The following is a 25,986-nucleotide window of genomic DNA, read 5'->3' on the forward strand; positions in this document are numbered from 1 at the left end:
ATGTCTTTGTTGCCTTGTATGTCCCTCCCCCATGGTACAACCCCTGCTTTCACTATATATGATGTTGGTATATGTGGAGGGGAAGGGAAAAAAACAAATTGTAAAAACAAGGATACCGGAGGACCCATTGCAACAATGAGATGTACAAGTCGTTATGTAGAAAAACGAACTTTACAAATTTGGTGGGGGAGGACGGCAGGGGGGGGGGTGCGGGGGGGGGGGGGGGAAGGATACGAAGGGATGGGAAGGCGAAACAAAGCAGGAGGCTACAATGCTTGATAAGAAATGTGCTCATATCTTAGCTATGGTAAATAATGCTGCAATAAACATAGTTGTGCTGGTAGCTTTAGTGTGGTCTTGTTTGTAAACATTTGGGTAAATGCCCAAAAGTGGGATTGCTGGGTCATAGGGGAGCTCTATGTGAAGTCTTTTCAGGAACTTCCATACTGCTTTCCAAAGTGGTTGAACAAGTTTACACTCCCACCAACAATGCAGTAAGGTTCCCTTCTGTCCACATCCCCTCCAGCATCTGTTATTGTTAGAGTTCTTGATTTTTGCCATTCTAACTGGAGTGAGGTGGTATCTCAATGTTGTTTTGATTTGCATTTCTTTTATGGTTAGGGATGTTGAGCATTTCTTCATGTGTCTATTGGCCATCCTGCTTTCTTCTTCAGAGAAGTTTCTCTTTAAGTCTTTAGCCCACTTATTTATTGGGCAGTTGTTTCTTTGAGGATTTGTTGTTGGGGGATTTGATTTTTTGAGTTCCAAGTATATTTTAGATATGAGACCCTTGTCTGTTGTATGGCTAGTGAAGATCTTCTCCCAATCCGTGGCTAAGATATGGAACCAACCCAAATGCCCCTCAGTAGATGAATGGATCAAGAAAATGTGGTATATATACACAATGGAATTCTATGCCTCCATCAGAAAGAATGACATTGCCCCATTTGTTAGGAAATGGAAAAACTTGGAAAAAATTATATTAAGTGAAGTAAGCCAGGCCCAAAGAAACATAGGTCCCATGGTTTCCCTTATTTGCAATATCTAGTATATGTATGAGTCAAGCGGAAAAGGTCAGATAATGTGATGTTAGGAAAATGAACCCTTAGATATGTATTTGAATGTTTTTTTCTTTCATGCATTTGTTTCTAACGCATTTATAAGATTATCTTTTTGTTGCTTTGTATGTCCCCCCCCACAGTATAACCCCTGCTTTCACTATATTTGATGTCAGTATAACTTGTGGAGGAGATGGGGATAAACAAGTTGTTTAAGGATACAGGTGGACCTGTTGCAACAATGAGAAGTACAAGTTGTCATGTCGAAAATGAGCTTTACAACGTTGGGGGGGGGATGGGGGAAGGAGTGGGTGGGAGGGTGGGGGGGGAGTCTGGGAAGGGATGTGAAGGGTAAACAAAGGAGGAGGCTGCAATGCTTGATAAGAAATGTACGCATTATCCTGCCCATGAAATTGTAACCCCTCTGTACAGTATGTTCACAAAAATAAAATAAAATAAAATAAAGAAATGTGCTCATTATCTTACCCACGTAATTCTAACCCCTCTGTACAGTATTTTCACAATAAAAATATATTTAAAAAAAAAACAACTGTGATAGCATTTGGAGATGGGGAGGTCTGTGGAAGTCAATTGTTTAAAATGGCAGGCCCTTAACCAGAACTGAGTCTACTCGCCTGATCTTGAGCTATTATAAATTCTTGAGAAGCATGAGAAACAGAAGTGTATCATTTAAGGCATCTAGGATTTTGTTACAGCAGTGTGAGCAAACTGAGAGTGTGCATATGAAAAGACTTCAGAAATCTTGCTTCCAGGCACATTTACTAATGTATTTGTAAGATGAGAGCTAGACCTCCAATTGTCCCTCTGTCTTCCACTCCACCACTCCATCCTGCCAGGAGAAGTGATGTAACACTAACCGCAATTTCTGGATATTTTTAAAACTCAACTATGCTTAACTCCACAAGCTGATGGGGAAGAGATTAATATTTTTTTAGTTTGGTTGTAAATAAGATAATAAACAATAGGTAAGCATTTGTAGAATGAACAAATTGTTTTTGCTTTTTCTGTTGATGTTTTTACTTGGTGGGAACATATCTGCAGCACTCTTTTTCTTTCTGCTTGAAAGGAATTGTTCTGCTTCAAAAATTTCCCACACTTTCTGAGTAATGTGAATTTCCTCAAATAGCTTTCTTCCTGTGACTTTCTATTCACGCATTCACTCAGTCGCTTCATTCAACAATTCAACACTGAACCATCCCACAAATGCACTGAAGATAAAGATGGAAATGTCCCAGTTCTTATGAACCTTGTATTTGTTTTCTTTTCCATTTCTTCCAAAATATCAAGAACTCTACTACTGCTAGAATGCTTTCCAACCCCTCTCAAGTGTGAGCCAATTTAAAAACAGTAACAAAAATATAAAATACCTAATTTCTTTAAAACCCTCTCCACTGAAGAACTGTCATTGTGCCCAGCATGCTTTTAGTGATGGTGACAACCACCCAGAAGGAGATGATCAGAATCATCTTAAATCATCTCTCCTATGTCCCTTTCAGTTACAGTCAAACAAGGCTGAAACTGATCCAGAAATACTCCTTGAAAAAAAAGTAAAGAAGGAAATTTGGTTCGCATCTGTCGGATATACTCAATCAACATCTTAGAAAAATGAAGTTATCTTTCCATGTGATAACACTGCTCAACATCCTTTAGTCGTATTTTACTATCATTACTTCTTCAATTAGCTCCTTCAAAACACGCCACTTTGCACTTCTGTTTCTTCTGCACATTGAGAAAGCATGTGTTTAATCTTCAGAGAGATCAACTGTAATTATAGTGACCCCTTACCATAATGTTTATATATAGCAAGGAACTAAGGAAAAAAAATCCTAAAGTCACAACAGGGAGAAATCTCATGGAACTTAAGAGGAATTCCTAACTATGAGTTATAAAGTTTGTGTTTAAAAAAACCACCTTTCTTTCATTTTTCAATTTGAAAAGGTAGTAAGCATATGTCAATCCCCTCCTCCTTGTTTATGTTCATGCTGAGGATTGCCTGTTTTTATCTGTGCTACTTTACTTATCAATGCGAATTAATTAAAGGACAGACAATAATGAGAAATCAAATTAGAAGTGAGTTGACTGATTACATGAAATGAGCTAGTGCCTTTTCAGTTGTATGGTTGTTTAATTACTTAATGGTACTTAACTCTAGCTAGATCCACATATTAGGGCTAACCATATTCCAAAGTTACTGCAGTATTTCTATTCACTCCATCATATTCACATATTTCCTAATCCTTTCAATTGAATTTTTAAAATATTACTTCAATTAGCTTAAAATCAATATACTGGTATGATGAATCTTTAGCGAATACTCAAATATAATTTTTGTATGTTTAAAATCTTAAAATGATATTCACTACCAAAATAATGCTTGATTAAGTAATAGTAGTATTCACTTTTAGGTTTTATGGAGGCCAAATGATACCCTCTTATCATATAATTTCCCGTTAGCTTCAAGCCTGTTAATAACCATGAGGAAATTTCTCTATTATCGCAACAAGAGATATGATACACATAGCAGATAGTTTTTCTAATTTGTAAATATTGAGCTGGAACCAACAGTACCTAATTTAAACTACTATGGATTCTTAAAAAAATGGTACTAAGCAAATCTTCTGTGGATACAGTGAGTTTAAGGTTGCATAATCTCATGGAGAAAGCAAAATGATAAATTATTCAGTAGTATATAAGCAACTCATATGTTGTTTAAAATGTCTCTAAATTTTCAGAAGAGATTTCCTAGCTCTAAAGTTTACTATTCCGCTCATGAACTCAATCCTCTAACCATTGTTGTATGTACTGCCCTACTGTTAACATTGTGATGGCCAAAAAAACTATAAATTATCATCCTCCATCCCAATTATTTAACCCTGTCTCTACCAGCTCACTTCTTACACACATAAGCCAGTGCCCCCACGGGTCTTCATTTCTATAGAGGATTCAGTTATGGAAGCATCAAAGCTCAAAAGTCCTCTGCAGTCTCTTCATATTTTCATATGCCATTTCTTTATCTCTTCCCATGCCCTTAATGCCATCATTTCACAAGTCAAGCTACATACTCTTTCACTGGGTTAATAGCTACCACACTCCTTTCCAAATACCTCATTTTCACTCTTTCTCTATACTGATATATATTACCTGTTTGAAGCTAGTAAGGCTTGTGTTACTCACCTATGTGCTATACACCATCAAGGGATTCTTGCTTCCTTTTTAAGAGGTGTTCTATTGCAACCAAGAAGCATTCTCTACTACTTCTCTCCTTAGTCCTCTATCTTCTAGGACCAATGGAGGTTAAGTCTTGTGGTTGATTAGGAAGTATTGTCAATCTAGTCTTTAACCTATTGGTACTAATTATAAAGCTACCTAACACTGACTAGAACCTTCAGGGCTAGCCTCAGACATTCTGAAAAGGCAGAAAGGTCAAGCAAGAGATATGTAAAAAAATGTATTGTTTTCATGAACATTAAGCATTGCACACACTTTCTGCTATTATGCTGTCATAAGTATTTCTTCAACTATCTTTTCTTTAGTACATTAGGAACTCGCTAAACACAATGCTTATCTTAGTCACGAAATATTTATTAAATAGTTGTTATAGGTCATAAAATGTTTTCAATGTTTAGACTGAAATAACAAAAACAGTATTGAAAGCCTCTGCTTTCATGCAGCTTACATTCTAGCAGAAAGACATAAATATATAAAAGCATAATATCTCAAAAGGAGATGAGTAATCTTAGATAAGAGGGAGGCTGAAAATGGAGGGATAGCAGTTTAAGGTCAGGCCAGGAGAATAGTTGAGGAAAACCCCTTCTGTACACATAGGTGGGCACAGTGTTATACCCCTGTCATCCCAAGCTACATGTGAAGCTTAGGTTGGGAGACTCACATATAAATGATGTATAAATGCAAAATTAGATGTACATGTGTGAAAAATGGAACCAGACAAATCAAGGGGATGAGTGGGCTGGGGATGAAGGGAAAAGATGAAAGGGATGACACTTGATAAAGATTCACCGAACTCACAAACTGAAATGTGGAAATAAATTTAGTATAACTACTTAAAGATAATTAAAATTTTAAGAAAAAAGAAATTGAAAGGAAGTATAGAAGGAAGGAAATACAAAAGGAAGAATGGAAGGAAGGAAGAAAGGAAGGAAGGAAGGAAGGAAGGAAGGATGAAAGGAAGGAAGGGCAAGATGATAAAGAGAGAAAGAGAAAAAGAAAAGGAAAGAGAAAGCAAGTAAGCGAGCAAGCAAGAAAACATGAAAGTCAGATTAAAACAATAATTCTGATTCTGGAATAGGCATCATTTTATCTAATTAAATTAAGTAGAAGCTGAGAACTGGTGGCTCACATCTATAATACTAGCTACTCAGGATGCTGCATTTTTGGGGATTGAGGTTCAGGGCTCACCCAGGCAGGAGACTCTTACCTCTAATTATCATAAAGCTGGAAGTGGAGGTGTGGCTGAAGAGGTAGAGCAAAAAAGCTCAGGGATATTTTCCAGCCCTTGAGATCAAACCCCAAGACCAGTGTACACACACGCTTATACACACACACACACACACACACACACACACACACACACACACACACACACACACAATTGAACATACATTTGAAAATTCTGAAATAAAATACACATTCATTTAGGTTGTCTTAAATAAAGAAAACCTCATCATGGAGGAACAAGTATGTGTTTTAATAGTATTTCACTATTTCAAAAAAAGAGTGAGGTAAATTATTCTATGAAATTGATTTTAAATGCAGATTACATTTATTTTGAGTCATAGAAATGATTGTCAAGTGATGACAGGTGTGAGGACAGATTTCAAAGAAAAAAGGCAGAAAAGAGAGTCAAAGTTCTAGTTAAGTCAGTAGCATCCCATCTTTGGAATGACTCTAAAAGAAGAACCGAACTTTCTTGAAGACCACGCTTGTCAAAACAACGCCACACATATTGCACATTAGCACCAGGGGCACTCGTGATGGGAAGGCAGCAAGGCCTGAGCGGTACGTGATGCCAACTCCAGTATCATTTACAATGGGTGTTTTCATTGTACCCACTGTGAGCTTAGAAAAAATCTGCTGAAAAATATTGGTAAGGCAAACAAAATATATGAAATAACGAAAATTCCTAGAGAAAGTGGACAGTTTTGATTTAGGATACAAACACTGAAAACATTACTTAATAACTTTTGAAACAAGACCTGGAACGTTTTTTCTCAGCTACAGATGCAACTGCATTCCCTTCCCTCTCAGCTTTATACATCTATAAAGCTGTGGAAGCTTCATACATCCTCAGACTTTGTGTAAGAGCACAGCTGTGTCTGTGTTTTCATTGCTACCGTCTTAATGTGGCCCGTTAGTGCATCTCACAGGGACCATTTCAGACTTCAGTTGGCATTAACCTCAGACCATTCTCTATGCCTCTTTTGGTGGTCCTTCTAAAATGTAAACTTGCTCAGGGTAATTGCAGCTTGTAGTCTTGTGGCCAACTTCAGTTTTTAGGCTGACATGACACAGCCTCATGCACTAGTCCCTCCTCAGCTACTGTCCGGTCTGAACTCTTCAAATGTGCTGTGCTATGTCACATATGAAACATTTGCTTTGCAGTCATTTGGAAGCCTATTGTTCTTTTTAGCAAAACCCTGCAGACAGAATATGTGCTCTATCTGCTGTCATTGAACTTATACTGTGTAATTATCAAATAGATCATTGTAATATTATGTGTTATTATCATTATATGTATGAGCCTACCACTCTCGTTTATGGGCATATGAATCCAACTTAACTCTTGGCATATTTAGAATGCTGCTGAATTTACTAACTTGGAGGAAACCGTCAGTAATTTCAGTTGTTTTTTTTTTTTAGTAAAACTAACCTAAATTAAATGTACAAGCTCTATACAACATTGTTTTCCAATTGCTACAAAAGAAGATATTGGAATTGGGGTTTGTTTGCCACTAGGGATATCAGGGGGAAAAAAGATACACATTTCTACTGGAGCTAGGAAAAAAAGTTTGGTAAACTGCCATCTAACAGAAGGTAGGAATGTTAGGAAGTAGGGAAAGATAGACCCCCTATTTCAGGCTGAAATCAGCAAACAAGATAATTATCGGTTGCTCTTAGGAGGTTTAACTTGCAGTAAAATTGTTCTGCCTTTTTTTGGGAGACCACAGAGTGTGTGCAGTTGCATTAAGCACTAGCAAAAATAGATTTTTATAGGCTGACATATAACAAAAGACATAAAGCAGAAATTCAAATAGTTTCAAGTACAGCTACAGGAAGTGATGTGCACCTAAAGGTACACAAAGTTAGATGATATAATCAGTGCCATGGGGATGGAGACAGTAGCTCGAACTAGAGCACTGGACCAGATAAAGCCCTAAATATGGCTCCAGTTACTGGTGGCGAAATGGAAGGCAGGAGTGTGGACACAGCTACTTGAACAGAGAACTCTAAAAGCATTTGAGACCCAATGCCCTGACTAGATCAAGAGGCTCCATCCACTGGCTCCACCTGCTATTGGTCTGAGCAAGTCTTCACAAACTATAGTAATAATGGGTGAGATCAGAATATGAGCTAGAAATCAATGTAAGTTTCCCTTAATAGTAATATTCCCTTAAAATGGCTATTTCTTTATAATATTATTAAATTGTTTCTTGTAGTGTTCTAAGATTTAAGGTTATTTTCAATGAGTACTATTCTCCTACATATTATTATTTGGAATTCTCAGTCAATGGGTTCTAATCTATATACAATGAAAAACCTTCCTAAACAAAAATAAAAACTGTGTTTATGTGATGGAGAAGAGGGTTATATGATCATCAAAAATTCACTTTTCACATTAATAGAGTTCACGCTATATGAATCTTCAATAATCAAATATTAAGAGATATATAAAAACAAAATAAAAAGAAGACTTTGAATTGAAAATGTACTATAGAAACTATATGACTTAGTTCACTTTGTTGACTTTCATGTCAAGAATAAATCACTCAGTTAAAAAAACGTACTGTAGAATGTATACTAAGTTCCTGAACATCATCAGTGATGAAAGGATTTATAAAATGGTAAGAATGTCCAATAGTCTATGACAAACCTAGGCCGAGACCTTGTGTTTTGTTGTGGTCATTTTAGCTTTGGTTTACAATGCCCAGCATAATTCAAGACACCTAATACATGTTCACTCAAATTTTGTGTGGAAAAATGATCAAGTGAAGAGAATTAATACTAATTACATTGTAAAGCCCAGTGGAATAATAATAATAATTAATAATGTTGCTGCTGATGACTGGTGATGATCCATGTTTGCATAAAGTAAAACTAAATTTACTCGTATATCTAAGATAAATGCAAGTAGCACATAGCTCATTTAAATGGCAATAGAACTGCACACCTACAAAGTAATTTTTATCACAGGTAGGAACTTGTGAATGACCCCTGATTACTTGTCGGTAGAAAAAGATGTTGAGTGCACCATTTTCCCTTTCTCCTCTGGATCAGCAATCAGACATACTCAGAGATCACTGATTCATGAAAAGCACTATATACTTGCTTTGAATTTTCAAGCAGTCAGTATTTCAGAAGTGTTTATATTATAAGTACACTTAGGCATCTCTCTGGGAGTGTGGTGTTCCACTGACTCTTAGCCAGATAGAAAGTGAGAATTTGCTTTATGATGTATGGTCTCATATATATTTTATCTATCACATATATAATTTCTGTGTCTTGATATCCTTCTTAGAAAGTGAATAGAAAAATTCCCATTAATCTACTAGCTTCAAATGGACATTTCCACCTGTTATACACAACCATCTAATTAGAATTGTATAAAAATTACAATGCTTGGAATAGTGTGACTAATTCCCTAAAGAGGATGTGACTCATAATTTTGAAAGATGAAATAATCTATCAATTTTGTAAGATGATAAATTTCACACTGGAAAGGTAATGGAAACAGCAAATTAAACTTTAATATTTACTACAGGGTTTCTGATAAAGAACAATGTAGGAACTAAAAGGTCATATAGTTTTCATTCATTTTCACTATTCTGCTTATATTTCCTCAAAGCTTCCTATTTTTCAATCACTCATGAAATTATTCATAACTGATTTACCGCAGTGAACAAGAGTCATTTCCTCATCCTATTTCTGAAAAATATCTTCAGAGCTTTTATACCTCAGACACCAACAGTGGAAGCAAAATGAAATGAGACTAAAGGAAAAAAGAGCAAAGCTCTTCAATCAAATAGCTCAGAAGTGAATGGTTCAGTTCATGAATATCTCAAAAAATCCCCTTAGAATTTTGCTCTCAACTATAGGTCTATTTACAGGCTTCATCCAAATGAAAAGTGAATAAGCAAAACCAGAAGAAAATAAAAACAAAAATAAAACCTCTGACATTAATTATTTGTGGCTAAGCAACTAGGAGAAATGTTTCTCTCACTAGCTGCTTTTTGGGGACTATTGACTCTTACCTGATTGGTGCACCTTTGGCTTGGGCTGGTCGCAACAGCACAGTGATTGTGGTGGCAGTTTCATTGAGAGAAGCATCGACTCCTTCATAGTCAGGCAAAGTGGGAGCTGAAAATGGAGCAATGAGAGAGAGAGAGAGAGAAAGAGAGAGAGTTCAATTTATAGCAATATATCATGGTCAGTATAAATAAATGAACCTACTGCAAGACAGAAATCAACTTACTTTTTAACCATCTACAGTGTACCTGATTTTATAGCAAAACATGATGCTGAACCTTAATTCCAGCAATCAAAGCATAGCAAATTATAAAGGCAATATTGTTGAAATTTACACAATAACCTGACCTGACAACTTTTGATAAACCTACCATACTTTTATGTATATATGTGTGTGTGTGTGTGTGTGTGTGTGTGTGTGTGTGTGTGTGTGTGTGTGTAGTATGTGTGTGTGTGTGAGAGAGAGAGAGACAGAGAGACAGAGAGAGGGGGGAAGGGGAAAGGGAGGGAGAGAGAAAGTACTGGGGAGTTAACTCAGGGCCTTGTATTCCTGGTTGGCTTTTTTTTTTTTTTTTTTTATAATTTTTGATCAAGGCTAGCACTCTAGCACTTGAGCCACATACCTCACCTTCAATTCTGGCTTTGGTTGGTTAATTAGAGATAAAAGTTTCTTGGATTTATACGCCTGGGTTGGCTTCTAACCATGATCCTCAGACGTTGAGTTGCTAGGGTTAAAGATGTGAGCCACCAACATCCAGCTTTAAATACGTTTTGGAAGACAGTTTTGCTTTCAGTTTGTAAGGATCTGTAACTCAGCAAGGAAGGGATGTGAAAAAAGTGGAAGCAACTCAAGAGTACTGGCAATGGAAGATCTGGAGTTCATTGGCATGTAATAAGGCTGCCCAGTGGAGCAGGGCTATTCTTGCTTTTATGACTTAGAAGAAGAATTGTCATTCTCTTAATTCTTCTTCATTTTTCTGATCACATGTAAGGTTGGTGAATAGGGATGGACATCTTAATTTTATTTGTTGAAGCTTTACTTTAATAAAATGCATTTGGTTTATTACTAAATGATTTCATTAGCTGTCATATTTTTGAAAAGAAAGTACAAGTTGTAATAATATTAAATAATGTTTAACTGGGAACTGGTTTATTCTTAATCATGAGCTGGTTGAAAGAATAACTTCAAATGATTTTTGGTTACTTCCAAGGTATAAAGATATTAAGCAATGCATACCTAGAGAAATATGTGCAATTATCAGAAAAACCTAAGCCAGTATCAGGTAGTGCATTATTTGGTGTTCACCTATTCATTGAATATTTACAGAATAGACAGCTTTTATGAGAAGTGCCACAGAGTATACTTTCTGACATTTATAGTATTACAAATAGGAATTAACATTTTATGAAACATTATTCTTATAAAAACAACAACACATTTATTAGGTTGCCAAAGCAGATAAGTTGCCAAAAGAGCAGTAACTTTTAAGATCGAAAGCACTTGAGGTCTTTATTTATTTTTTAAAAGACATATTACTGTCCCTTTCCCCTAGGATACTAACACATTCAGTAGGTCTGGGAAGAAACCAGAACTTATTCTCATTTGTAAGGAAGTAGAAAGACTTGGAAAAAATTATATTAAGTGAATAGCAGGCTCAAAGAAACATAGGTCCCATGGTTTCCCTTATTTGCAATAACTAGTATATGTCTAGGACAAACAGAAAAGGTCAAAAGCTATTTACATATGACCAGATAAGATGATGCTAAGTGAAATGAACCCTGAGATAAGGACACAAGTGTTTTTTTTTTCTTTCTTGCTATCGTTTTTTAACGTATTTATAATGTACTGTGTGATTTTTTTGTTTCTTTTGTATGTTCTTGCCCCACGGTATAACCCCTGTTTTCACTGTATTTGATGTCAGTGCCTTGCATCTTGTATATACAGTTTTCTAATTTGGGGAAGGGAAGGGAAAAAACAAAATGCTGAAACAAGGATACAGCTTGACCCAATGTAACAATGAGTTATACAAGACACTATGTTGAAAACCAACTTTACAGGTTGGGGGAGGAGGAGGAAGAATTTGGGGAGGTGGAGAGAGAAGGGAAGGGGAAAAACAATGCTCCACAGACAATATACTCATTTCTAGAAAGTTCTCAAGTGAAGCTGATGTTCTAAAGGAAGCACAATTAAAAAAAAAAAACTTAATGTTGAAATGGGGATGATGAAACAGAGGAAAAACTTAAGGATTTAGGCAATGGGGAAGCTAAATAAAGAGAAAATGTAAAAATTCATCATGAAGATAAAACTTAAAGTAAATTCCAGAAAGTAGAGACAGTGTTTGAAGATACTAGTGTCTGGAAGGATAAGGTGCATTCTAAACAGCCACCTGCATGAGTGAGGTTGACTCTACACCACTGGGAAAAATATATTAGATTGCAAAAATACCTAAGAAGAAAAATCTTTGTTATCTAACGTATAATAGAAAAATATATTGGAGAAGGCTGACCCTGAGGGGAGAGTACCACTCAGAAAGATATGTCAACAATCTGCTTATCTAATATAGTTCAGATATTTAAAAAATGGAACATAAATTAGAACTATTACAAATCAGTATTAGAATAGTTAACATAAATTAACTATTAGAAGTAATTACTTAGCAAGCAGAATTAAGAAATATCAAATCTATCACATGTAGTATCTGTCCACATGCATTGGGTGTGTGTGTGTGTGTGCTTGTGTATGCGCATATAAAATACAACTGTCACAACTCTAGTAAGTTAATTTCAATTGCATTTAAACTTGATTTGAAACCTTCTAGGAAACAAAATTATTGGACTTAAGGATAATTAATAATAAATTACCTTAATACTTCAAGTTGGCCAAACTCTATAAATATTGTCTGCCTACTGGTGATTACTACTTGTCCCCAATATAAAATGAGATCAAGTATGGCTTTAGAGCACATTCAATTATTTATAGTTCTCAGGTTGATGCAGAAAATTAAAAGAAAAAACTAGATGGGTATTTTGGTATTTAATTAAATAATTTTTTTTCTCAACCCTAACATTATTTGAGACTTGAGAAATTTTTTCTGAATATATAAATAGCTCTCAGAAATGTACATTTGCTCAGTGTTCTCTGTTTTATAAGCTTATGCAAATTTTGTAGTGATCTCTATGGAAATATCTCACTCAATTATAGCACTACTGCTAATTAAGGAGGATAAGAAACTGTCATAACATCATCAAATATTATTTTCTAATAAAGTGATTCATTTATGTTTTAATATGAAAACCCAGAATTGTTCCAACAAGAAATAAAATAGCAATTTTTATACACTTTCTTTTGTTAACATATGGATGTTATCTTAAAATGCTCATTTTACTAATCAAATGTGCTGCAAGAAAACATTAGAATAGCTAATTTTATTCATACTATCCATTTTTCAATTTTATATTATAGTTAACATATTTCCAAAAATATTTAGACTGAAAACAATTTAGGTAATGAGACTCTTCCTTTTGGCAAAGATATTCAGATTCAGAACAATGTGAAGAATTTGTAATAAATATTATGATACATCACTAATATGCACTATATCAAAAATAATAAAAATGACCAGAAATAGTTCAAAATCTAAGTTATACCTTATTTTTATGTAGATGACCTTTAAAACATTTACTATTCAAATTTAAGTCCAGATATATTTGTGTTAAATACTTTAAAAATAATCTTAAATAGATGAAACATTTTATAAATTAAAATAAGTTTAAGGCATATTATAAATTCTTTGCTAGAGTGTCATCAGGTTTAACTGATGGTATCATTAAAGACGAAACAACGTATGTAAACAACATAGTTGAATGCAAACTATAAAAGTATGGCTATAATAAATGTAAATTTTATGTTTCTTTATCAATCTAAAATTCTCCTGCAGTTCCCATTCTAAAATGTAGATGCTTTTATGTGAGGTTTTTTTTTGTTTTAAAGAGAAAATGGACAGCCTGGTTTTATTTAACATGCTGGAATGTTAATGACAATTGAAGAAAGAGGCTCTGTGGTATTTTGATACGACAACAAAGATATACTACTATCTTTTGGGGTGCTTTATTAAAAAATCAATTCATAGCAGAGATCAAATACCATGGTAATCGCTGAATCCTTACAAAATAAAAGACTATTATTCTCTATAATGAAATTCAGAAATTTTTGAAATTTTTTGCAATTTTTGAAAAGAGTACTGTCAATTAAATTGAGAAGTATAACCAACTGTAATTTTTAGTTATATGGTTCCTTTGAAGTGCTTTCCATCATGCAAAATTTTATTAAATATAGAATAAACAAAGTGAGTACCACACAGTATGTATGTGATTCTCCATGCCCATACTATTTAAATCAAGAGCAAAACCAATCCTCTTTTTACTTCCTTCATTTGCATACCTGAGATATTTGTTGTCACATTGATGGCTGTGGCTGGCCCAAAGCCCTTGACTGTGCTGGCTCGGATAAAAAATTGGTAGGTGGTTCCGGGGTGGAGATGCATAAATACATGATGCGTACTATTCCACAAGTTTGATACAGTCTGGGGAGGACCAGCCACTGGTACTGCAGGATCAAATGATCTTATGCTGCTATAACTGACCTGTTGTAGAAAATACATATTCCATTACATAGCTGGTAGAAGGAAGTCCTAGTAACTTGTAAAGAAGTAAAACAAAAACAAACCTCTAGCTGAATAAAATATTACACAATACATCCGTGTAGAGTCAATTATAAATTTTTCTACTCTTTCCTTCTAATTTTACATGGTTATTTTTATAGTTCTGTATATCTGTCTGTCTACATATCATCTACAGCTATCCTAGAGATATACTGACTAGACAAATATATATATATATATATACATATTTTCTATCAAAAACATCAAACAATAAAGTGATATACTTAATCATATGTACAAAATTTGATGGCTATTTACTGAAACAAAGTAACATTTAAACATGCAAAATAGCAATATCAGACTAGAGGTCTCATTTCTTCGATTCATTCTGTAGCAACTAGAAACTTAAAAATTTGTATGCTATAATCAATACTAACTATGCAAGAACAGAACTGTATATTTATGCAATTAAATATATTCTTCCATTTCTTATCTTTAGCTTTTTATATTTCAAAACATAGTGATTTGTAATCAAAATTACAACTCTGAAAAAACTTTATAATCTAAGTTTCTTTTTCAGATATCAATTCCTTACCCTGAAATAACCGACAATAGTGGTATCTCCTAATATGATTTTCTTAATTTTTATAAAAGGAAAATTTGGAGTTTGTGAAACATTTTTGAAATCAAATAATTTATAAACTAAAGCAAAGAAAAAGTAATATTTTAATATCCCAATCCTTACGACTTTCTTTTCCATTATTTCCCTCTACTTCCCCCCCACCTCCATCATTCCTTTTTCCACATTTAAATTAACTTCTTTGTCTCTCAGTACCTCATATTGTGTGATGATTCCATTTGGGTCCAAAGGCTCTTTCCAGTTCAAGAAAATCTTGTTTTCAAAGGATGTTCCTTGGAGAGATTTGATTGGAACAGGGCCAGGCACTATAAATATATGCATTTTCAGTTATAAGAATGGTTCCAGAAGAAGTAGAAAAAGAACATCATGTGAAGTACATAAACAAAATTTGAAATAAAAGCAAGTGAGTTTTGAACAGCAAAAAAGTCTATAAGACCAGCCGTCTAACTTTGCTCAGATATATGGGAACTTAAAATTATTCCATAAGAGTATAAAACAGAAAATATAAAAAAGTAAGGTTATTTTTATTCAAAAGAATATTCTATCACCTTAGAGAGTTACATAAATTATGCAGTCTAGTTTTCTCGGTTGTATAAATCTAATAACATGAAGATCTTATTTGTAATTTATTTCAAGAACAGAGCTATAGTTCCCTGAAAGATTTTTTGAAGATTATGATAATCCCCTAAAGAGTCTCCATAAACAAAGTTCATAAAATAATGAATACTACTAATAATTAACACTGTTAGGACTCAAAAGCCAAAACACATAGCATTAGATTGAGATGCCCATTAATAATCATCCAGGCATTTATAGCTATACTTTTGTACAATTAAAAAGATAGCTATGATTATTATATTTTTTAAAAGTTATTTAAGATGGATATATTCAAATGTCTTTGCTAGGAATCAAACCAGTTTATAATGTCATATTGGTTTAAAATTCAATGATCTGTTAAAAAACTATTTTGTTTGTTTATGTGGTAGGCAAATGCTCTTGCAATGAATCACACCCTTGGTCCCTTGACTCCTTATTTCTGAACCCAATACTTTTTAATAAGTTTTGAGTAGCTGTTATTGGACTCCTTACTCCTTACTTGCAAATGTCACGTAACTGCAAATCTTATTGTTTCTTATTATATCATTCTGAATGAGCTGCCATCTTCTGGTTGCAAAATATTCAACATAGTTCTACTATTGTGCCTTTTCCTTTTATGCATTCCACTTAAGTGGTTTATATTTCATCTTAGTTCATATTACATATATGTATATATAACATAAACGTATATAATACTTAGCTCTTTATTCACACAATTACCAAATTCTACTTCTGATAACACTGTACCATTTATGCACAACAGAACATTCTTGGCTTAAAAACTTGCTTCCTTTTGAAAATACCAACCAATATTGGGCAAGTATGTTTTTTAATTAATATTTTCCCTTAATCTAACGTTTCAGTGAACTTCACACATGACATTATCTGGAAATGCCATTCCAAAGTATAGAGCAATTTTGTGAGGACCGAAATAAATTAAAAATCACTGGATCAAAGGAAATGCATTGCTTCTTGGCTACAGCATCAAGAAATTCTGAGTGATGTGTCACAAGAATAAGATTTATTTCAATCTACAAGGAGACTATGAATGATGTTATGACCTCTGAGACGGGCAACATAATTTGGAACATGAATAATAAATTCACAGAGGAAGGAAACCCACAGCTAAGAGAAAAGATACCAGCATTGAATTTAGAAGAGGAGTGTCCCTGTATTTGTCAGCTAAAGTCATCTTTGGCCTCATCTCTGTGCTGCACAATGTCTGGTGTATAGGGAAGGCCTGTTGTTTCTCTTCTACCAAATGATGCAGCACATCACAGTAACTAAGGAAATGATCGTTCTTTACCTATCATTCACAGAAGGCGATAAGGAGGCAGGGACAAAATCCAAAACAGTGGGGAGATGTTTACATGATGATGTTATATTTATAACTGCTTATGTTCACCTAACACCTTTTGGCCTGCAATGTGTCATGGGTGTATTTAAAACAGTGCACAATTTGGAATTTTTTAAAATGCTTGCTCCATGCTGCGTTGAAAAGGAGAATTGGAAAGCTTCTCTATAAGTTTTATATATCTATGTCCTTTACACACATGTAATAATACCATGAGGATGGAATCCACTTCACTTATCCATAGGTCACATCTTGGAGATGGAAAGTGTGAGAGAAATTACAAATAAAACATGCCATACTATTGATCTTTCCTTGGACAGGGAAGAGTAAATGAAAACAAGGTCTACACTTCACTGGGCTACAACACATTCTCACACACACACACACACACACACACACACACACACACACACACACACACACAGATAGGGATGAGATGTAGTACAGGCCAATTATATTCCTTAGTTTTGTTCTTTTGCAGGGAGTTGTGTTCACAGAATATAACTCCATCTACTTAAGATTTCATGTGTGCATGCAGCACATAGTTACTAAATAAAACCTTGTCACAGCCTCTACAGACTTCAAGGAACATCACTTCACATTTCCACATCAACAATTTGTAATGGAGACAGAATGCTGACTTTTGTTCCCATGCTTGTGATTTAGAAGAGAGCTGCTTCAGCTACTTTTTTTTTTTTAAAGTATAACAAACTCTTTTAAAATGCAACTTACAAAATGGAAAAAAAGAAAGGAAAAATGAAGCATGGGTGGGTTGGGTGGGGGGCTAAATTAAACAAGCATTTTCACCTTTAAAATGTGATAAATGTATTTATAAAAAGAGCTTTCTATTGTCAAAATTGTTCCCAATCAAGCTTTTCTGCCAAGCTAATGTCATAATATTGATTTTTATGAAGGTGGGAATTAGAAATGAAAACAAAAAAAAGTCATGTGAAAAATTCTGCTCATGTATGAAAAAATGTGTGCAATAAATTAAATATAAATTCTACCTTAGGGTTCTGGTGGGAAATCATTCTAGCTTGCTCTGAAGATTTATAGATGTTCCAGTATTCTGTTCATATAATTACATCCTCTTATTGGATGGTTGATAATTTATTCTTTTTCTATGTACATAGGGCAGCAATAATTTAGTAAGACTGCCTTCATCAGATCATCATAATCACTGATCTTCTCAACACTGGGTCATGATTTAGATGTTTATCTTCTTGCTATGTACTAATGTTCATAATATTAAGCATTCTGTGTAGAAACGGAGATACTTACAAATCCCTCATAAAAGTTTGTACGTCAATCACTAGATATTATATGTGGCAGAAAAAAGAGCAAGAAGAAACGTTATCAGTCAGAGTAGAGGGATTATTTTGTGATCATAATATGAAATAATAACATGAACCTTAATGTCATTAAAACCAGTAAAATATTCCAAAAGCACATATTAAAACTAGGGTCTGAAAATAATATTAATATTAGTAGATATAGCCATTTTTTCTTACTAAACTAATTCTGGATATAGTAAATATCACAAGAACTTAACTTAGAGTAATATTGCATAGCAATTTCATATTCTGGTTATTAACAAGCCTTTCTATATGCTAAAGAAATACATTTAAAAAAAGCCTTAATGCATTCTTTTGTGGGGAAAAGAGCAGATGAATAATCCACATCAAAGTGCATAACCAACATAAAGTGTATTACTAAAGGGTGATTGGCTACCCTCTTCACCACCAAATTCAGGTGGAATTTTCTACAGTTATCAATTAAGAAATCAAGGTTTAAACATTTTAAAGTAGGAAAAAAAGCCAAGTGAAAGTATCTATATTACTAAAACTATAATTTAAATATTTCTAGTCTGACAGCCATTGGAACATTTATCTCAGATTATATGATACAGGTATATAGTGTTTGAATACACACTAACATTTCTTACTTCTATTTACCTATGAACCAATTACCTTTAGCCATTCTTTTTGCATAAACATGGGTTAAGTGGTACGTGTGTGTGTGTGTGTGTGTGTGTGTGTGTGTGTGTTTGTGTGTGAGGAAAAGGGACAGAAGAATTTTCATGTGTCCATACAGGTTTGTCAGATACCATTGACATTTTGGCTTGAAAGAGTTCAAGAATAATATCAGAGATAGTTCAAGTTTGATGAACTCTATATCAAAAGTATATTTATCAAATAAATCTTAGGTTTATTCTCTGAAATTTTAATATGTAAGAATGGGTACTATAAAACCTGTTAACTACAAATTCTGAACTATAGCTAATCAAAAGGCTCTCACTTCTACCTTATCTTGTTTCTTTCACAATGAAGCATCAGGACAAGAAAACAAAGGTATTTCTACTTCTCAAAGTGGGAGAACTCTGAAATAATGAGAATTCTGAGAAACCATGTGTTATTAGCCTGTTTTATGGCAACCTCATGCTTTGGTAGGCACCAAAAGATACAACTGAGTCTAAAATTTAGAACCTGAGGGAAGTTGCAAAGATCTCCTGTAAACTACACCATTTCCTCCCTACCCCTATGGAGCCTTCCCATCAAGCAAGCAATGCAATGAGAATTTTGGAAGATCATGGAACTTCAGGGATTATTTCCATTAACTACTTCATAGATGGGTAAGAAATTTGGATAGAGAGGGGAGAGAAATTACTGAACTTAATTACAGAGGACGCATGAATGCAAGCATTTTTAATCACAGCATGCCAGCATTTAATGATAAAATTTGGAAATGAGGGCTTGAGGATTTAGCTCAGTGGAAGAGCAATTGCTGGCAAGTGCAAGGTCTTGAGCTTGGTTCTCAGCACTGCAAAAAAAATTTTTTTTTCAACATGAAACCAAAATGTATTATTATTAATCTTAAAATATTGCTTTTTGTAGACTATTTAAATAAATAAATTGTTAGGCTAGGTAATATGTCCATATTTACATTAATGATACGTTGTACTGTAAAGCTGGTGAATGTATTTTTAAATATTAGTATAAATATTTGTTTTTACAATTTAACTATTTCAGAATGACACAGAACTGAACAACGTAGACTTCTGTGATGAGATATAAAGAAGATAATGCAATGCTAGTAAGTAGTAAGTGTCTTCTTCTATATTTGGACTCACACTATAGTATATATTATCTAAAACTAAATGGACTGAGTAAATACTTTCAAGTAGTAGTTTAAAACAAAATATAGGGAGGTGGGGAGGGAAGGGATGGTAGGGAAAAAACAAAGGAGGAGGTAACAATGCTTGATAGGAAATGTACTCATTACCTTATTCATTCATGTAACTAACCCCTCTGTATAGTATCTTTACCATAAAAATATAGATAATATTGATTTTTAAAACATAAAAGACTAATTTTTGTATTGAAGTTAATTTTATCATAGGTCACTGATGTAATGACATAGATAATAAAATATTTTCTTTTTTTAAACACTTGCTATGGAAAACTTCAGTTGTCACTCCTATATCATTGCTTAAAAAGACAACAGAGGTACATTTCATTGAATATTTGGATACTTCTCAGAAGAAAAAAATTGTTAGAGGAAAACACTATGCAAAATAACTGTATTAAGGTAATTTAGCATTATTTCAGCTTAGTAGGAAGGGTAAGGAAACTGTTAAGAAATTACATTAGTGCCGTACAAAATAAGAAAATAGGAACTCACAATCTTCATCAGTTTGGATGATGGTCTCTTCACTCTCCTTCCTTCCTTCCGGATTGGTGAGTATCATCTTGAGGCTGACATTTGTATACGGTGGGAGATGGCTGACGACATGTTGAGGGGCTTTGGGGTCCATGTCCAAACAGTCTGCCTTGCTCTCATTGTGACCACGAAAGTAATGATAGCAGATAGTGACATTGAAAGTGTGGCACCGAGTGATATTGTAACCCAAGGACTCCCAGTCCACAGCAATCCGTCTTGCCTGTATCTCTGCAATCTTTAACGTCTTTGGGGTTCTCATAGGTTCTGAAAAGTAAAGTAATAGAAAGTTGTACATTTTGCCATAAATTATCTTGGGAAAATAAACAAAACAAAACAAAATCAAACACCTAGCATGCTCAAACCCAGAGAAATATGGATGTGGGAGCGATGCTTTATTTTTTATTTTTTTTTATTGTAAAGATACTATACAGAGGGTTACAGCTGAACATTGTCACCCCCTCCATTGTTTTCCCCCTACCATCCCCTCCCTCCCTACCTTCCCCGAGGTTCTTTTTTTTTTTTATTTGATTGTGATTAAGTGATTACATAATTTCCGGAATTTCACAGTATTGTGGAATAATGATGCTCATTTAAAGTCTCAAGTTCATTCTAACTTTCCTGGAGCAAATTGTCTATCACAGTCTGTAACATAAAACGGTGTTCACATGTTATATACCATATATGTGATCAGCAGCATGGGGATTTTTAGTAGTGGTTCAACCAGATGAGTGGGAGTTCTTTGTTTCTTAAGTCCTGTTAATTTTGTCGTATCACTTAACATTTTGGATTTAGCATCCACTTATCAGGGAGACCATGTACCGTTTGTCTCTTCGTTCTTGGCTTACCTCGGAGCCATGCTTTTTTAAAAAAAATTATTGTGAAAATACCGTACAGAGGGGTTACAATTACATGGGCAAGATAATGAGTACATTTCTTATCAAGCATTGTAGCTTTGTTGTTTATGTTTTACTTACTCATAATCTTATTCTTGAAAGTTTTCATTCAAGACTATGATTTATCAATGTGGAAAGAAGTTAAATAATTAAGTAAAAAGAGACAACTCCTAATACTCAAGAATGTGGCAGAAAAAATGGAAACTTAGAAATGTTGTCACAGGGCAGCTCTGACTGCTGCTCTTGTTCCTGCTCATTTTCTTTCCTTTTCTGTCTCTACTGTTGTTGTTAGGCAGCAAGTGGGTTAGCTCATATATCACAATGGATAAGAGTCAATGTGCTCTGCTCTATGATTTGTCATGTCACTATGCTATGGTGTACAGTAATTAGTCTAATTGTAATACTAAGCTACCATTTACAAAAAATGACACAGCTATTAATTAACATTAATTATTTCAGTAATGATGTTGTTCATCAAAGCAAAAAAAAAATAGAGAGATTACAAGAACACATGTGGGCATTAATGCTGTCTTCCTTTTTTCTTGGTTCTTTTTTGACTTTTTTCTAGAAAACACACAATCCTAACAATCCATTCACTGTCACCCAAACCAAAATTAGGAGGTGAAATGCCATTTAAGATGGAACACTCTAAAGACTGGAGTCCATCCATCAATTCCTAGGTACATTCTTTACTCAGGCAAGACTAACTTTAATCATCTAACTGTATCAGAATATTACTCTATGAAAATCATGGCCATGAAAAACTCTACACAGTTAATAAACACACAAGCACGCATGTACGCACACGAGCGCGCGCACACACACACACACATACAGAGTAACACACACTGTAACCGCAGCCTTGGCAAAGTCACTAAAGATAGTTGAACAATTATGTTTCCCCCCATCAGTCATGGAGGAAAAAAAGAATCCACCAAAGTCCAAAATTTGGGTGTTTTTATACATTTTTATTTTAAGAATAAAAATTTCAATTCTGTGAAAATAATTAGTATGCTACACAGATGGTAAAACCTAAATTCGGAAGTCAGTTGAATGATTTTAATGTGAGATCTTAAACCATTTCTGTAGGTATTTCATTTAAAATGTCAATAATTCAAAACTCATTTACACACATGGGGAATTAACCTTTGGTTGATGCTTAGGCCTAGGGTTTAAATGTTGTTTTCCAAACTTATAACTCTCCTGTCTCTTTATTTTTCTTTTCTTCTGTGTGCTACCTTAGGCAAACAGATGAGAGGAAAAATGTAGCTTTCTAATGATTTAAATAAATTTGGACATCTAATTCTATGTTAACGTTTTCCTCACTTGGTAAATGAATAAATTATATTTTCAAAATGGACTGAGTCTGTTTCTACTCTTCACTCAATGACTGTAGCTGGAAGAATACTGAAATTTGCCAGAGAAGATGCCCTTTAGGGCTAAGGTCAAGTTGAACTATATTTTATTCGAAAAATTATTCTTCACGTGTCTGGTATGAAAAAGTAAGCATTGGAGGACATGAATAAACAACAGTGAAAGAAAACGCTGAAAACATTTATTTACCCCTTCATGTAGAGCTGTTTAGGTCTAGTATTTGAGACTTGTTTTTGTAGATGCCTCATTTTGAATCTGATGACTTCCCATTCTATGAATTTCTGTAGTTCTGTGCTCTCATCTGGTCTTATTTTGTCTCAATATTAATTCCATAGCCAAATACAATTTTAGATCATAACTAGACAGCTTACATGCTCTAAAGGAAGAGAGTGTAGTTCTGAATTCCCATATTTAGGACTTGGTGAAAAATATATTTTTACCATTATATAAAAATCCATAGGGCTCATTTTCAGAATTTTTTTAATTCAAATGTTTACTTTGGCATGCATAGTGAACTATACTAAAATATTTTACTTAACACTAAGAAGTAGCTTAATTTAATCCTACAAATATATGCATAAAATACTACCATAATTTCAGTGACCAACACTTTTTTAATTTAAGTTTTAAAAAACTGTGAGGAGATACTTTTCTAAGCTAAAATTTTTCAACAAATCTGTGTAATTTACAATTCATATATTGATATTTTTCCTCATGGACTGGATAAATGCTCTATGATGCTCTGTTGTTGCTAACATGGAGATTTACACTTAGTATTTGACACTTATTTTTCTTATTTCTTATTTATTCTCTTTCTGTTTCATTTTGTTGAAACAGGGTTTCACTATGTAGCTAAGGAAGCATTTTTGTTTGCTTGTTTGTTATGTTTTGTATTTTGTCGGTTGTGGGGCTTGAACTCAGGGCCTGGGTGCTGTCCCTCAGGTCTTCAGCCCCTTGAGCCACAGCAACACTCCCAGATTTTTGGTGGTTAATTGGAGATAAGAGTGTCAGGGACTTTCCTGCCTGGGCTGGCTTTGAACCTTGATTCTCAGATCTCAGTCTCCTGAGTAGCTAGGATTACAGGTGATATATTATAAACACTTTGTCATTCAGGTCCTTTTAATTATTCCTTTAACATGAACTGACAACTTGATACTTATGGACTTTTATAAACAACACTGGCTAGAAATCAATGAAAAGCTTTTATGAAATCTAAGGGAAATTTTATCAAAGAACTAAAAAAAATCTCATTTTAATTCATTATTCCTAATGTACTATCAAGAATTGGAATTGTATTTCTGTGGTATGCATACATAAACAAGTTTTTAAATTTCTAAGTCAGAATAATTACCTTGTCATAGAATAATTGAACCATAATAACACTGAGTTGGGAACTAAACCATGGGGATAAAAGCTATTTTTATAATTAAATAATTTAAAGAAATGATCACAAGGATGAAGGACAGGTTGAGAGACTACAGTTAGTAGTATCTATATCAAAAGCAATGTAAGTAATCATAATGACAGTTAAACACAATGGAAATCATATTTATCAATGTACTATATGTAAATCATTTTGGAATATACCAAATGTTCTTTCTTTTCCCCAATTTTTGACTTTGTGGTTGTAAACTTTTATTGAGAAATGTATATATATATATATATATATATATATATATATATATATATATATATATTACTATGTGATGCTTTATTATTATTGTTATTATTATTTGTGTATGCCAGTATTGGAGCCTGAACTCAGGGCTTTACACTCTTGGTTAACTTTCTTTTGTTTACTTTCTTTTTCTTGTGTGTGTACATGTGTGTGTTCTGTCTCTTTGGCTTGAACTTAGGGACTGGGTGACATCTCTGAGCATTTTTGCTTAAGGCTAGTGTTTGTCTGGCTTTTATTTTTATGACATTATATTACATTAATTAGTTATTTCTTGGTGGCTATTTGGAGATAAGTCTTAAAGACTTTTCAGCCTAGACTGCTTCAAACTGCAGTCCTCAAATCTTAGGTGCTTGAGTAGGTAGGATTATAATTGTAAGCATACAGCTTTGCTTAACTTTTGGCTCAACTCTGGTGCTCCACCATTTGAGACGTACCTCCACTTCAGGATTTTTGTTTGTTAACTGGAGACAGAAGTCTCTCCAATTTATCTGTTCAGGCTACAAACCTAAACCTCAATCCTTAGCTCTTAGCCTCTTGAATAGCTATGATTATAGTTGTAAGCCTCTGGTGCCTGGTGTGTATTTGTATGCATGTGTGTATGCATGCATATATGTAATATATATATATATATATATATATATATATATATATATAAATGTTACTTTTTTCTCTCTCCCCTGTTCTTCCACACTTTTCTGATGAAATTTGTGGCAAAACAAGGAAGTAAAAAAGTTGCAGGGCAAGGTTTTACCAGAAACATGGAGAGAAACACAGCAATGGAGAGACATTAATGCAGCAAATGGTTATAAAAATATCCAGATCAAGTTATACATATATTATGAAACAAAAATACATGTGTATTATAAAAGTGCAAGTAGCTCCATGAAGGCACTAATATGAATAAAACATAATACTAGAACTTTAGGATCTTTCCATTTATTTATTACTGATAAAGCAAAAAGAAAAATGCTTATATATATGAATATACATGACACATGATGGAATAAAATAGTACATAGGAATCCACAAGGGAGAAATAATTTTCACCTGTTAGAAGGAGGAGATGTTTGTATAAAGTCTCAGAAGAGAGAGAAAAGAGAATTAGAGATAGTTTGGGTAAATAATACAAAAGTAGAGAAAATAAGTAAAAATGTAGAACACAAGTGAATAAGTATCAAATATGTAATCTAATTTGCTTGTTATAAAAGCGCTGGGTATGATAAATGTAGGAAAATCTGGCTGGAAAAACAGACTGAAGAAACTTTTGAATTCATGGTAAAATGGAACGTTTAACCTAATAGGCTGTGAGGAGTCATTGAAAATTTTTAAGCAAGAGATTATGTCAAAAGTCATCTTTTTCTAAAAGATGACTATTTCTAAAAGATGACTATTTGGAGGCCATTATCAGATGTAGATGCATTGAAGTAGATAAATCAAAAGAATACAATGAGTCATGAAAAATAGTTAAGTAAAACAGATGGGTAGAAAATTTGGTGAAAGTTTGAGATG

At 33.9% G+C, this 25,986-nt stretch overlaps 1 protein-coding gene across 5 annotated transcripts in view; it reads right to left on the bottom strand.

Annotated features, from left to right (window-relative positions):
- Ptprk (protein tyrosine phosphatase receptor type K) overlaps positions 1 to 25,986 on the bottom strand; it is a 504,742-nt gene that overhangs the window by 110,113 nt on the left and 368,643 nt on the right. For all 5 annotated transcript variants that reach the window (XM_042674068.1, XM_042673995.1, XM_042673924.1 and 2 more), the window contains exons 8-11: positions 20,494 to 20,796; positions 15,057 to 15,166; positions 14,002 to 14,203; positions 9,566 to 9,671 (exon numbers count right to left, since the gene is read on the bottom strand). In XM_042674068.1, the coding sequence (XP_042530002.1) occupies positions 9,566 to 9,671; positions 14,002 to 14,203; positions 15,057 to 15,166; positions 20,494 to 20,796 (721 nt within the window). The remainder of the gene's footprint in view (positions 1 to 9,565; positions 9,672 to 14,001; positions 14,204 to 15,056; positions 15,167 to 20,493; positions 20,797 to 25,986) is intronic.

The sequence above is a fragment of the Dipodomys spectabilis genome, unplaced genomic scaffold, assembly GCF_019054845.1.
Source record: "Dipodomys spectabilis isolate Male_0828 unplaced genomic scaffold, ASM1905484v1 ptg000001l, whole genome shotgun sequence".
Classification (NCBI taxonomy): Eukaryota; Metazoa; Chordata; class Mammalia; order Rodentia; family Heteromyidae; genus Dipodomys; species Dipodomys spectabilis.